Below are 15,553 nucleotides of genomic sequence, written 5' to 3'. Positions count from 1 at the left end.
CAAAAAATAATACTCAAGTAAAGAACAGATACTCAGAAAATTTACTTAAGTACAGTACTCAAGTAAATTCACTTTGTTACGGTCCACTACTGGGTACAGCATATATTGTATAATTGAGTTTCCCAAAGAGTCCTCACTTGACATTTGGAGCCTTTCAAGATATAAAGAACACCACCCTCTAGTGGAGAGAAATTATTAAACCAACTTTATTGTGTCATGTTCATTTTATTCTTTATTGCATATATTTTTGGCAACATTTTTTCTTGGAATTAGTGTAACTTGAGGAACAAAAAGAAAAGAAAAACAAACAAATTCTTTAACATTACTAATCGTTAACTCACATGAACAGAGAAGCAACATGTTTCCTTTCTGGATTCCAAATCCTTGGTTTCTCCTTTCTTGCAGCAATAAGGATTGCTTGTACAGTACAAGAATTACTTGTTTTGTGTGAGCAGTACTCATTTAAGACAAATTTTACAAAGACACCAGAGTACAAAATGCTCATGAGTAAAAACATAATCCAAAGACTGTAAAACATTTGCACCAGCAGAATTCAGTTCCACATTTCTGATACCAGATGAATATGAAAACTAGTCCAGTTTGTCTAGCAGTTGGCGAATGTCTTCTTGGCCACGGTAAATTCTCTTCAGCCCTCGTGGAAGATAACGGCAGGACGAAATATTGAGGTAGTCTAGAGAAGTCATTTGGCCGATGACAGACCTAAAATGATGTTAAAAAAAAAAAAACACCTTTTCAGTGAATTCTGGGAAAATACAAACCAATCATAATCAGGCTCAAAAAATAAAATTATTGGTACATAGTTACATTATTTGGAATGGTCAAGTTAGGTAGACAACCATGTGTTAAATACCTGAGTGCAGGTGATGTGATTCTGGTCCCACTAAGATTAAGTGAACGCAAGGTATCTGCCTCTGTTGTCTGAACAAGGTAACTCATTGCTATCTCCAACTCCTCCTCAGTGAAGAGCTGATATGCAATGTCAAGCTGCTGCAGTGTTCGACTCCACTTCTCTGTCACCATGTGAAGCCCCTTTTTAGTTGATGACGACCCAAGGTTGCTGCCGAAATAATGTCCCCAGTACAGACACTCAAGCTCTGCCAAACAAAAACAGGAGAGAGAGGTAGCGCTTATTTTGATGTAAGTGCTCAAAGGAAGTATAATAAAACATAGCAAGAGTACATTTTCTGTGTCCAAAGGTTTTCTGATTATAAATGAAAACAACATGAATATTCTATAGACCCACAAATATGATCCCATTGTCCATTAAAGTCAATTATTTAATAAAAGTAGTACATTTCTCATAAAAGATGAAAACCTACCAGCACATGGCAGTGCCGTGAGACCAGATGGCGTTATTCGCGAACATCCCCGAAGATCCAGCACCCGCAGCCTGGTGGAGCCGAAGAGAATGTCCCACAAATCTTTGTCGGTCATGTAGGAATGAGACGTGGTTGCGATACAGAGCTCCTCCAGTAATGGAAAGCCTAATGATGAGTCAGCACTGTTACGCGTTGGCTTTAGGAGAGGTCTGACATTCAGTATCCGGAAGGTCTGATGGTGAGTATAAAAGATGTAGAATAATATGAATATGCTCAAATCTTATGGGTGCACACAATACACACACAGTCACACAACACAGTAATGCTGAATGTAGCACAAATGGAAGACAGGCTTTAAGTAAGGGCTACAACTTGTTGTACTCATGATCAATAAATCAGACTATTATCATAAAAGACTTATTTCCTTTTCTTTCTTAAATGTCTGAAAACTGTAAAAGATGCTAAATCTATCTATCTATCTATCTATCTATCTATCTATCTATCTATCTATCTATCTATCTATCTATCTATCTATCTATCTATCTATCTATCTATCTATCTATCTGTCTATCTGTCTTTAAAATGAGCACTTTTTCAGTTTAGCAGTTCTTTGATTATACAGCAGGACCCTTATGGATCCAAAAATAGAAACCACACATACAGTCCTCATCCAGCATCCAGTCTTGGTACATTAGCATTACCTTTAGTTTCGGGCATGCCGTCTGCAGTGCTTGGATGTAAAGACGAAGTTCACAGTCCCTACTGTTGAGCTGCGTGTTGACCTCGAAAAACTCCAAATCAGGACAGACCCCCCTCTGAAAACATAAACGCAATCCGTTATGTAAACAAAGTTACAGGTAATGAGTCCACAGTAACATGAATACAACATGTGAAGAAAAAGAAGAGAGTGGCCCTTACAGAGATGGCAGCCTGAACTTTGTCATGCTTCGGTCCATGAGTGAACCAAATTTGCTTGATCTGGCTCCCATGGTTTTCAAGGTAGTCCACAAGTCCTTCAACCTGAAACTACAGGAACAAAAACAGGTGGTCTGTTACCAAACAGGTGGGGAATGAACACCTGCTCAGGACTACTGGCTGTGAATAGTCTATCAAACTAGCCATAATTTAGCATCATATCTAGTTTATGCTCAGTTTTCAGGATCATAATTGTAATGGTTGCAGAACTGATTTTTTTCTTTGTTTTTAAATTCACACATAACAGTTATTCAAAGAAAATTAAGCATTCTGATTGGCCCCTCCGCTATATTTAAAGTTGACTGAGTGACTCTGTTAGTTCTAGTCAACGGCAGATTATAATCTTTAGGATGTCTAATCCACTGACAGACGTTTTCTGTCAATAATACGACAACACGCGACAAGGTGTCTGCTAAAGATGGGTCTGGACGTACCTCTGAATGCTGAAGATTCAAGTTCTGTAGAGACCGGCTGTGCTGACCGAGGCTGGAGAAACCTTCTGCCGTCAGGCCTGTGCAGTAGGAGAGCGTGAGGGAGCGAAGGTGTGGGGCGTTCAGTGACACAGCCTAAATTTCATCACAACATAAAACATAATTATTTGGTAAATCAAAATATGTTCATAGAGATTTTTAATGCCTCCTTTTTTGAAAAACTGCAAAGCATAACATATCAGCCAATATTTGGTTGGAGCCTTGAGATGACAGTATTTTTAAACAGGATGCAAATTGTACTGAATTAACGGCTAATATTTTGGTGTTAAAAGAAGATGATTTGAAGTATGTATCACTGACCTCCACTGCAAAGTTCACGTTATTTTTCCAGTGATAGAGAGAGAAGTCTCGTAGCTGGGAGAATCTATAAAACAAGAACAGATATTCAGAAAGAATTGGTCATACACTGTACAATGCACAACACAAATCATAGTTTACATGTTATTTCCAGCTTCATTACAAAGCTAACACTACCTGTTTTGAGACAGCCAGGTAAACGTGTCCCTAACTTTCCTCTCAGTTTTAGGTAGCTGGCTTAACCCCGGTGCAATCCAGCAGTGACCGATAGTCACCTTCCTCCACAGGACCGGACTGGAGGCAGCGGCGTTCCACAGGCGGCAAACTCTCCCCACTCTACAAGAGACACATTGAGAAAAAAAGAATCAGTTCTTCCAGTTTGAGTCAAGATTATCAAAAATATAGAACTTGTATGTGTCTATATGACAAAGTAGAGCCCATAGAATTAATTTACTCAAACAACAAGTGATGTTTGATATTTAATTCATACTTTTTATGTGAAGTTTGCAAAAATGAATGAACTCAAATGCAAAATTCCATCTAATTTTTTGATCTATTTTTCCTCCTTTCTTTTCCAAAACCACCATGATGTATATATCAACTAAAGCTCTGTGAATTTGTGATGTACATTTCTTTATATTTGTGATATCTTATTGATTGCATAAATAAAACATACAGCAAACAACATTTAAATAGGGTAGGTTTAAAACAGAGAAAAATGGAAGACATCCAATCATATGCATCTACAGACATGTCAGCCTATGGAGAGGAAAAAAAGTAATGATCATGTGGCTTTAACCAATTACTGTCCCAGGTTGAGGGTCCAAAGAGGGACATAGGTGAAGTCCATATATGGTCTAAGAATAAAGTTGTTCTTCATACTAATGGTGTTGCTGGTGTTTGACTCTTTAAGACTTCTCTTCCTTCTCTGTGCACCTCATTAGTAAGTGAAGTTCTGCCAGAGTCCCACACTCTCACTCAAGCTTCATCTGATATCTTATTGACTAAATGATAAAAAGTCAACTTGCAGATCGTATCTTGATCTTTAAAACATGTCAAGATAATCTTATATATGTTCAATGTAAGTTGATGTGTAAAAGTTCAAATAGAAAAAAACGCTCCCCTTGTATACATTCATTTTGTTAATGTTATGTTATAATTTAGAAATAATCAATTTGGAAAACATCAAAATATCAATGGTATTTATTCTTAGGTATTTAAGACACATCAAATCAAATGTGTTATTACCTGCATAGGAATGGTACAGCACCATCTTGGATAACCACCATCTGGAAAATATTGATGAGCACCTCCTCAGGAACACTTTGACCCCATCTGTGGTCGCCCGCTTCTTGTGGAAGAAACAAAGTGGTGTCCTTTTTAACTGTGTCTACTGGTATAATTTCCAGTGTAGGCTTGGCACGGAGTGTCTTTTTCTTCTTCTTCTTCTGACCAGCTTTCAGTTTAGCTTTAATTAGCTTCTTCTTTTTGCTCCCCTTCCTTGGGGGAGCCCAGACAGAGCCTTCATAATCAGCTGTTGTACTCGATATGACAAGTAGCATATCCTCCCCCTGTTCGACTCTGTAGCCGAGCTGGGCGGGTCGGGCCTTCCTCCGCTTCTTTGGTTTTGCTTTAGGAGGCTGACCAGCTGTCCTTTTCAAAGAGGCCTTCTTAGGCTTAGGTCCATCATCTCCTTCACCAGGTGTATTTGACGTGCTTGGTGCTGCGTCCTCTCTCTTTTCCTCTGTTTCAGGGGAATCCATTGTGGGCTGTTAACTAGCTCAGTTTATCACAGGCTTTGTTCCATGCAAACTAGACTCTAGCTGAGAGGTGAGATATCAGCATCTGAGAAAAAAGAGGAAGCAGAAGAGGATTTATTTGTATCTCTGTGGGAGATTATATCCCTCCAGTGTGGATAAGAATGTCATGCACATAGTGAAATAAAGTAAATACAACTCATTAGATCACAATCGAATGTTTCTTGATTACAGTACAACAGGAAAAAAAGGTAAATGCTTCTTTTTAAGGCACTTCACCTCACTCTGGTGTAACAATATGACATGAAATCTGGTTTTCAGTGTGTGAGTCTTAATCCTTGGGAAGAAGTTCTGAGATGAATCGATGATTAAAGGCTTCATTTCGGTTAAGACAAGATCAGTTGTGATTCTGTGTCCGGCAGGACAGTAAGACTCTGCAAGTTACAAACTTCAGAGCAGCAAAGGGGGCTGATCAATTAGAATACTCCCTCCTATTCTAAATAAATAATAAGACCCAACACAATTTACTATGTACGTTAGGTTACAAAAGTACAGAGAGAGGGAGAGAGAGTAGATCAAACATAACTGGCCGCATATAAATGTTGATTGTTATTGTTCTGGTTTTTGTTCTTTTTTTAACTCTGTAAAGCACTTTGAATTGCTCTTTGTATGAATGGTGCTTTATAAATAAACTTGCCTTCCCTTTGTTTGAAAGCACTTTGTGAAAGACACAAAGATTAGTTAGCAATGTATCACAACATCATGAGCATTTCTAAAATTGTGTCCGATCCAAGTTTAACTTTTACTAGTGAAAAGAGCTGGCACTGTGGTTGGACCCAGGTTGGCCTCAATGGGGGCTGTGATGGAGAGATGCACACAGAAGAAGCTAGAGGCCATTCTAAATTACACAGATCATCCACTACACAACTTCTTTGTGGACCAGAGAAACAGCAGCAGTGGACGGCTCATCTCTCCGCACTGCAGGACTGAGAGATACAGAAAACCATTCATTCCTGCAGCCATTTTTAATAATTGTTACTTTATAAGCTCTCGTTTGCTTTATATATTTCTTTTGCACTGTCTACTTTGTTACTGTAACACTTGAATTTCCCCGTTGTGGGGCGAGTAAAGGAATCTCTTATCTTATCTTATCTTATTAGGCTTTATAATTCTCTAGCCCAGTGATTGTCAACCACTGTGTCGTGGAACATTAGTGTGCCATGACAGATCGTCAGGTGTGCCGTGGGACATTTTCCAATTTCACTTAATTAGTCCGAAAAAATATATTATTCATATACTGCAAACAATTTGCCATGTAGTACGTCTGTGCCTGCAGTGTAGTGACTGGGGGAGTAAATCAATACTCGTCCATTTACTGACCTGTGCTACCCACCCACTGGGTGGCAATAAAGCACACTAATGACCTTGTTAATTTAAGACAATAGAATGAATGAAGCACGTGAGAGGTGTACGTGATAAGACGCAGGCTTACAACAGCGATGGATAAATATTCAAAAAGGAAAAATGAAAACTCCAGACAGGGCCCTGGACTAAATTCTAACCCGGATGAAGAGCGTAATATGGGTGGTGGAAAAGGCAACTTATATGACAAAAACTACATCGGTGTCTGCAGAGCTCTCAAAGCTAGCTACTAAGTAGCTGAACACAAATCGAAAAGTCACACACTGTGGCAGAGACATTAATACTACCTGCAAAACCTATTGTAAATAAGATGCTTCGCCCTGACACAGTTAAAGAAGTAGCCAAAGTCCCCCTCTCAGATAAATAGCTTCATAAATTGAGAGACTAAATGTGTCATTTTGTAACACTTTTGGTTGGTGGTGTGACTCTGGATTTTTTTGATGTAAGAAATATGCCTTGGCTCAAAAAAGGTTGAAAAACACTGCCCTAGCCAATGGGAGATGAGCACCTGAATTACTTGTTTTATGTGATTTTCACAATTTGATCTGCCAGATACCTGAATCTCCTCCTTCTGGGATGAACAAAGTACATTCTATTATATTCTCTCCATTCTATTTTTTACACCAATGAGTCAGTATGAAGATATTAAACTGATGCAAGGGTAAGACAAATCGCTTTGGTTGGAAAATAAAGGCTCTCTTAGAAAGTCAGGCACACATACTACTTTTAAGAAGTTGGTTATATACTGGTGCATGGAATTTCAATGAATGTCCATATAGTTTTTGGGACCTGCTATAACAAATTATTGTACAGTGCAGTACAGTTTTGAATCTCGGAGCTGCGTGCGCATCTGCTATTGTTTGTAAATGGAAAACCAGGCAGCATGTCTGTCACATCTATTCAAGAAATCACAAAGAAAAACCAACAACCTTAAGCACTACAACAAAGCAGATTTCTGTGGCATTAAATACAAGCTCATCTTTGATTTATAACAGCAGAACAGGTAACGAGGATCAGATGGCTAGCTTCCAATCCATAACACTGTCTGCTCAGGTTTGATTAAACTAATCTTACAATAAAGCAGTTAATAAACCTTTAAACATAAAGTAATAAAAAAATGCATACCATTTATTTGTTCGTTTGCAGCAGAACTGTTTATAAAAACTCCCTCTTCATCAAGAATCAGGGAATTTGTACTCTGTTGCTGTTTTACATTACCGACAGCTACTTCCTGAAACCAGCCAAGCAGACCCATAATGCATTTCGACCTCTTCCTGTGATTGGCGGAGATCTCGGCAAAAGCCCGCCTTTTAAAACACCAACCAATCACAGAGCAGCTCGCTGTGGCCATGCTGTGTCGTGTATTGTGAGGCTGAAGAGAAACGAGTGTGATGTTGTGTGCCTGTGTTTTGTAGTTTCTGGGTAAGAAATGTGCTTTTAAGTCTCACAATTTTTTTTTAAATGAGAAATTGAAACGTTATTTCAGAGCATGCTAGGTTAATGTACTTTTTTTGTTATATTGCAGTTTATAATGCTGGATCTCCTGCAGTAAAAGTTTGTGCTAACAGGCTAGCATTAGCATCCAATGTTGTGCAGGAGGAGTAACGTGCAGATGATTAGTGATGGTGCTTCTACTGTGAGGAGTCAAGCTCATGTTTTGAAACAGAGATATTCATATGTTATGTAATAGTTAAATGCTATGTAACAAATTTCTTCATCTAGTCTAATACTCTGTGCATTACTGTGCTCACATGCTGTCCCATATCGTTAATGTCAACAATGTGTATGTTTAATCCTGTCATTTCAACAGATTCCTCAATCAATGGAATTTACACACTTTAACATGCATTAACATGCAACTATCTAAAAGACTCCACCTGTCAGCATTTTATCTTTTAGTGGATGCACTTTTCTCAATCATTTATTATATTTTTACACTTAGAGCTACTGCAACACCAGATTTTTACCCTGGGCTAAATACAGTATTAATCAATCAATCAATCAATCAATCTTTATTTAGATAGCACCTTTCATACAGATCAAATGCAATCCAGAGTGATTGAAAACAGCGATTGAAAAACAAGAAGCAGAAATAAAACAATGGCAAGACATATTAGGGAAAAATAATAATAATTAAAATTAAAATAACATAAAATAAAATAGAGACTAATGCACACCAACAATAAAATATGTGTAATTAAAATAAGTTAAAGCATCAAAATTAAGAATACAAATAGTCAAAATAAATAGATTTGAAAAGGGTAAGGATAAGAGTTGAAAATATAATTAAGGCTAAAAATATATATCAATAAAACTGAGTAGATAAATAAAATAAACAATGAATAAATAAATAAAAATAAGAGGCCTTCCTGGTTTATACACTAAAAGCATCTCTGATATGTAGACTGGTGCAAGGCCATGCAGAGCCTTAAAAACTAATAAAATAATTTTAAAATCAATACGAGAAGCAACGGGCAGCCAATGTAAAGATTTTAGAAGAGGTGTAATGTGTGCTCTCCTTCTGGTCTTTGTTAAAACTCTTGCCGCTGCATTTTTATTAGTTGCAGTTTGTTTATTGTTATTTCTGATTCTATCCATTTTTCTTTAGCAGGAAAGCAAAAGAGTTACCCCTCCAATCGTGTCTCTGCACATGCCACATGCAAAGGGGAGGCATTCTTCTTTAGGTCTGCATCCTACTGGACAACACTGAGGGTATGACAGGTGCTCTTGTTTTATTTCTTGACTTATTTCTTTCAGTAGCACATTATGTGAAACAATGACTGACTGTTATAACATTTATGACTTGTTGCTTAGAGCTGGGTGATATGGAAAAGGAGGTTATCACGATAACATTTTTCATATCAGTCGATATTGATAATTATCACAATAAAGTATCAAATCATTATTTCATTTACATTGAAAGTTTAAGAAATCTAACAGTTTATTAGCTTGTATCTGGATTTAGTTTTCTGATAAGCTTCTTGAATCCTTCTTTTGTGTAAGACAAGATTTTTGTGAAGTTTAAGTCCGTAGATTCTTATTTTTCTTAGGTTGAGGTCGTTTACTAAGTCCAAAGTCAAAGTCTTCTTTATTGTCAAAAAATAATTGAATATTACAATTAATTTTACATAATTTGATTTAAATTTACAACAATGATATACCACGTTGTATACTGTGTATCAGTTTATAGAGTATTGTTGTGAGTAGTGCACTCCCTTTTAAGGTCACTTTGGATTACAGACGTTTAAATATCACATTGTTGTCGAACATTTGTTATATTTAAATTGAGAAAAATTATATCAGGATAATTATCGTTATTGAATTATCGCCCAGCCCTATTGTTGCTGCTCTAATTCAATTTAGTATAACAGCATTATTGTCATTCTCAGTGTGATTGACTAATATTTGAATGAGAATTATCACCAAGGCTTTTATTCCTCTTCTTTGTTAGTTTGAATAAATAAACTGACATGAATTAAAGCAAAAAAAATGCTCTTCAGCTAGTAAGCAAGGAAATAAGCAAATCACCATTGAAGTAATCAGTATTATATATCATTTTTTTAACATAATTAAAGCAAAGACAACACACAAATACAAACTGCTGATAGCATGTATTTTCTTTTTCTATATACACTTGTTTTGTGTAACTTTGTTTCTAGACTTTGAGCATTAAAACATTTTCACTTTGTGTCTCTTTATAAAAAGCAGCCAACAATGGAGGAGCATGAGGATTTCTCTCTGTGTGGTAAAGCAGCTGTAACTGAAGCTAATCTGAGTGAGTAAAATGTTTGCTTTCTTGTTGTTGTTGTTTTGAAGCAGGGTTGTATGAGTATCTTGTCAATGATGAGTGTATTAGCCACAGGGGATCCAGTAAGCTCAACTCCTTCTAGTAAGCAAACAAGAACCGTACTGGAAGCTTGACGATGAAACGCTGCATACGAGGATTCCCCGACCATATATTTGAACAAATCCTAACCTAAGCACTGTTCTTGGTGTAAGTGTGCACTCTAATTGGACATTTTTCAACACTTTACTTTATCACCAGAGAGCCCCTTTGTTTCAGCACTATTCCTGGACGTGGCACGTACATGCTGTTCTGCACATACATTCTCTTCCACTAGCTGGCCCCTTCTGCAGCCGTTGATAGCCTGGCTTCTGTTCCTGTTCTCTAGTTGTTGCTTTCTCCACAAAGAGGCCGAGCTGACTGGGATCCCGAATGGCTAATACACTTAGTGTTGACAAGGACCTTACACACCTCCACTAAAAAAAAAACTACCCCTTTAAATCTGGAATTTGGTGTATGAGCTAATTTTCTATGTAATGATTTTGAGCATTATCAGTCACTCTGGAAAACTTCTGCACTGTAATCCAACATAGTCACAGATTTTCCCCATCTTTGAACATCCTTTCAAGTAAACGTTTGCAATTCAGCATTTTGTCCAGCATCACTTTTCTGCTCACTTTATGACTTTTCTGATTCACAGGAGATGAGTACTATTGGAAGCTTGTCGCAGACTTCGTCGGTGCTCAATCTGGAGAAGGATTAGAGCTTGAAACAGGACTATGCAAGAACAGAGTTTTAATTCAAGTGGGACTGTTGAGGGAGGACAATAACTTTCCCTGGATTGTCATTGTAAACTGGCTAAAGAAAATAATCCCCCGTCATCAGTCAGCTGACTTCCATCGTCTGATTGAGAGAGGCATCGCGACAACGTTGAGTCTTGGGAGCAATGCAAGGCTCACCTTCCTGGAATCAAATGTGAACTTTAACTTCGTGGGCCCGATATGTGATAGCATTGGAGTTGAACGAAAACATCTTTTAGAGATGAGAGATTTTTCAGAGCGAGCGCAGTTATTTGAAGTTACAAATGGATTGATTCTGGAATTGAGCAACTTTGTAGCCAGGGAGAAACTTGCGCCCATCGTAATAGTTTCTTGGCTTAAAAACTTTGAGCCCGAGTTTGTTAAGAAAGGGAATATTCAAGGTGCATATGCGCTCCTTAAAGGCAGGATCAAAAAGTTAAGACACCACTGCCGCAGCTATGGAACAAGAAGTCACAGGAGGAATGCTGCAATTGAAAATCTCCTTCAGAGTCCTTTTGAACTCGTGCGGAAGAAAACACCTAAATTACTTGTGAAAAAGCGAATGAGAAGAGACCACAGCATGGGCAAACTCGAGATTAAGGTGGAAAGTGAGGACGAAGAAATAATGCAGGAAGACGGCTCAGCGTTTCAGAAGTTAACACTGAAAGAAGACTTCTCTGAAAGTGGGGGAAGTGATGAAGACGACGATGCAACCGAGAGTGAAGAGGAACCATCAGATAATCTTGTGAGCCTGCTTGATATCACAATGCTGAACATCCCACATCTGTCAGATCCGCACGAAGGGAAAACTCCAGAATGCAAGAAATTGACCCATGACCTCCTCAAAAACCTCTGCACTGTGGCGTACAAGGAACAACCAGCGGTGGCTCAATTTTATAAAACTCTCGCCTCTGTCAGTGAGGAAATTACACTTGCCTCACCTGTAGTGTTTATAAACAGTAACGCACATTTCCTCGTTGATTTGTACGATACAGTCGAACAGCAGATTATAAACTTCGAAAAGGAGATTATTTTATCCACGGGTGATAAACTCGGTCGAGACAAGCTTCCAAAATTCAGAAACTTTATAAATATGTCCGAAAGTGCGACGTCACGATACATTCACATGGCTTGTGACATCTTGAGTCCTCGCTCACCTGATACGCACAACTATAGAAGACATTGGACAGCTTTCTGTGAGGAAAAGAGCAATCCCTCCAGACTTTCAATGAACCAGTCAAACCAGTTCATCAACTACTTTGAGGCAGCAGCAGGTCTGATTCACCACCACAAAGAGATCGCCCTCTTCTTCTCTGACCTGCTGTCATTGGAAGACGACAAATGTCCCAACGTTGTCCTGGAGAGCCTCGCAGCTGACGCGAATGACTCTGTGATACAGAGCCTTGTGTGCGCTCTGGCAATCGTTCACTGCAAAATCGTCGGTCCTTACTGGCAGCTCCTGAAAAGCAGAGGGAAGTACTCGCAGTTCAACCAGTACATACTCTGGCTCTACCAAAAGTTCCTCAACTGGTCCAAAGACCCTGCCACAGTGCTGGAACCCGAAGAGACCACAGATGTTTTCCAGCAGTTCCCACAGCAGGAGAAAACCTTCGATGGAGTGTTTTATTACTGCGGTCAGTGGCACACAAACAGGGACATGATCAGAGCGTGCCTGAAGAGGTTAGTGAAGGCGATCGCTGCGGTCACTGAGGAACACCTGAAGGCTTTCCTGCCAGGAGGATCATTCGCTGAGGTCCCCTCTCCAGAGTTGAGCTTAAAACTTGGAGGTTGCACATTCTTCGTTTTGACGGCGGAGTATTCCTCCAGTCAATACAGCCCTCGCAAGAGACAGAAAACAGACAAGTCCTCCAAACACTCCAGAAGCAAGAACTTGCCCTCAGGTAGCTCGCAGGAAGATAACGACGGATCTAATTTATCCGACTACAGCGACAATGAAGCTTCAAATTGGCAAGCCAGAAAGAAAAGTGAAAAAACAATTAAAAAGGAAGAGAGGGTTGAGGAAAACATGGATAGGGACTACATCATGGCTACAGTCACCAGTAATGGAGGACCATGCAAGACGCAGTCAGATCTTGAGAAAATGCTGCTTCGCTTTGACGGAAAATCCCGCGCAGAGAAACGTGAAGCAATCCGCTGCGAGGTGCTGTACCAGAAAATGATCCTGGACAACCCAGACCCTAACCTGGATTGTTTCACTGAAAACAGCACAAACATGGCAATGAAGCTGAAGATGGTACTCCCACGCGTGAAACCGGGGTACTCGCTCGTTTTGGCGCCTAAAAGGACGAAAGCAAAGCCTGTGCTCCAAGACATGGCGGAGACTGCGATGGATCAGAGTGAAAGCGGCCACATGTAAAAGCTAGAAGTGCACCATTGATGGAGTGATTCTGAGAAAAGAGAATAAATGACAATTACAGAGGAGGAAGTTCGGTTGACATGTGACTTCATCATGTGTTTCTATGCAGAAATACACACTATGACCCAGATACCTCACAAATACTCAATGTGTCATTCTCTTTATGCCACATAATCAGTGCCTACACATTTATATCCTTGGCTCGTATTTTTCTGATATGACAGAACTCTCTTTATTGCATCATATTGTATTGTAATTTCTACTTTCTAGAGTGTTAACTTTTTTTTTTTTACTGTTGAGCTCATGAAATTGTAAATAACCACTTCTGGCTTAAGGTGATAACACAGACAAAATAAACATCTTTCTTCATATTTTGTTGATATTTACTTTTTCAAACCGTAAAGAAACGGAGAAAAGGTCAGGATTATGCATAAAATGTGACACAGGCAAGGCAAGGCAGCTGTATTTATATAGCGCATTTCATACACGAGGGGAACTCAATGTGCTTTGCATAAAAAGATAAAAAGCATTGGAGACATTCAGTCAAGCACAAAAGAACATAATTAAAATGACAAAGTGAAGTTAAAATGAGCTAAGATAGGAAGGCAGTGGCAAATAAAAAGGTCTTAGTCTTTGATTTAGAAGAGGTGAGAGTAGGAGCTGACCTACAGCTTTCAGGGAGTGTGTTCCAGATATGTGGTGCATAATGACTGAACGCTGCTTCACCATGTTTCGTTCTGACTCTTGGGACTGAAAGCAGACCAGTACCTGATGACCTCAGAGGTCGAGGTGGTTCATAAAGTAGCAGCAGATCAGCAATGTATTTTGGGCCTAAACCATTCAGTGCTTTATAAACCATCAGCAGGATTTTAAAGTCTATTCTCTGACAGACAGGAAGCCAGTGTAGAGATCTAAGAACTGGAGTGATGTGGTCTACTTTTTTGGTCCTTGTTAGGACCAAGCAGCAGCATTCTGTATGAGCTGCAGTCGTCTGATGGACTTTTTAGGGAGTCCTGTAAAGACCCCGTTACAGTAGTCTAGTCTGCTAAAGATAAATGCATGGACCAGTTTTTCCGCATCCTGCTGAGACATAAGTCCTTTAATCCTTGATATATTCTGAAGGTGATAGTAAGCTGACTTTGTAATTGTCTTAATGTGGCTGCTGAAATCAAGGTCTGAGTCTATGATTACACCAAGGTTTCTGGCTTGGTTTGAACATTTCATCTGTGCAGATTGGAGCTGAGCAGTAACCTTTAACCTTTCTTACTAACCTTCCTCGGCTCCAAAAACAATCATTTCAGTTTTTTCTTTGTTTAACTGAAGAAAGTTCTGTCTCGTCCAGTCATTGATTTGTTCAATGCATTTACTCCTTTCAGATGATACCCATTTTAAGGTCAAGTTCATGAGTGTTTTCCAGCATCAGTAAGAATTTTGCTTTTGTCACATAATAGTCTCTGTGTTTCTAAGACTTCAAGGGCATTTGTGGTTGCGTCAGAGGCATCAGCGGTGGCAGTGAGTTCATGGTTATAAAGCATTGTCTGTTAGAAACTCAAGTAAATAAACAGGGAGTACAATAACAGAGTTTAACCGGGTCAGTGGACCAAATCCGTTTAAAGGACACCAAGATTGTTTGGTATTTAGTTTAAATGTGTATTTAGATTATGACTTATACAATATAAAGATGGTTATTGCTCGTCGATGCAGAAATGTATCAAGCCAGAATCTGTCAAGTAGAGTTCTGCCAATGTCATCTTTTTTGAGAACACAAACCTTTAGTGTCTGTAATGATCCGCTCGCACAAGTTATCCGCTAAAACAAAACGAACGCACACTTCTTTTCCAACCATTGGTATACAAGGACGCCTTAAGCAATGGTGCGTTCATGAATTTCGGAAAACTGAAACGTCTACTTTAAACCTGAACAAGATTTATTGTATTGTATTATATTATACTGAGAAAAAAGTTAGAATTCTGAGATTAATTTTTTCTCAGAACAATAATAATAAAACAAATTTTGACTTTCATTTTTTTTTCACAGTGGGGGGGGGGGTGATTCAGTTGTTACAGCAACCCAGACATAAGTACAATCAAGAAGAAGTTTCAATAAGTAAAAATGAAATAAAATAAAATAAAAATAAAATAAAATAAAGATAAAATACAATTTAGATATATACAATGTTACAAATGGATATCAGTAATTACAGGCAGTATTAAAAATGTTTCTGTTCAATGCGCTTTACTGCCTTATGGGTCTGCTTTACCAGGTTTGGCTTGTATGCTCTTTGCTGTACAACGGGGTATGGAAGTTGCA

The 15,553-nt window shown here is 38.7% G+C and overlaps 2 protein-coding genes across 6 annotated transcripts; one reads left to right on the top strand and one right to left on the bottom strand.

Annotated features, from left to right (window-relative positions):
• Positions 1-205: 205 nt before the first annotated feature.
• Positions 206-7,542, bottom strand: fbxl6 (F-box and leucine-rich repeat protein 6). Its single transcript, XM_034704106.1, has 10 exons — positions 7,408-7,542; positions 4,352-4,948; positions 3,281-3,439; positions 3,107-3,170; positions 2,750-2,881; positions 2,259-2,366; positions 2,042-2,155; positions 1,341-1,572; positions 872-1,115; positions 206-720 (listed from the first exon to the last, which is right to left on the bottom strand). The coding sequence occupies exons 2-10, from the start codon at positions 4,864-4,866 to the stop codon at positions 591-593; spliced, it is 1,698 nt and encodes a 565-aa protein (XP_034559997.1). The 5' UTR covers positions 4,867-4,948; positions 7,408-7,542; the 3' UTR covers positions 206-590.
• A 34-nt stretch (positions 7,543-7,576) lies between these two features.
• Positions 7,577-13,614, top strand: LOC117827528. Of its 5 annotated transcripts, none has more exons than XM_034704103.1 (4): positions 7,577-7,704; positions 8,894-8,994; positions 9,991-10,057; positions 10,767-13,614. In XM_034704103.1, the coding sequence occupies exons 3-4, from the start codon at positions 9,997-9,999 to the stop codon at positions 13,241-13,243; spliced, it is 2,538 nt and encodes an 845-aa protein (XP_034559994.1). In that variant the 5' UTR covers positions 7,577-7,704; positions 8,894-8,994; positions 9,991-9,996; the 3' UTR covers positions 13,244-13,614. The 5 variants fall into 5 exon arrangements, with proteins under 5 accessions (XP_034559994.1, XP_034559992.1, XP_034559995.1 ...); XM_034704101.1 differs by having other exon boundaries at positions 9,988-10,057; XM_034704104.1 differs by having other exon boundaries at positions 8,894-9,003.
• Positions 13,615-15,553: the final 1,939 nt, after the last annotated feature.

Source organism: Notolabrus celidotus, chromosome 16 (assembly GCF_009762535.1).
Source record: "Notolabrus celidotus isolate fNotCel1 chromosome 16, fNotCel1.pri, whole genome shotgun sequence".
In the NCBI taxonomy this organism is placed as follows: domain Eukaryota; kingdom Metazoa; phylum Chordata; class Actinopteri; order Labriformes; family Labridae; genus Notolabrus; species Notolabrus celidotus.
The sequence above is the reverse complement of the archived record's forward strand: the minus strand, read 5'-3'. Positions and strand labels throughout refer to the sequence as shown.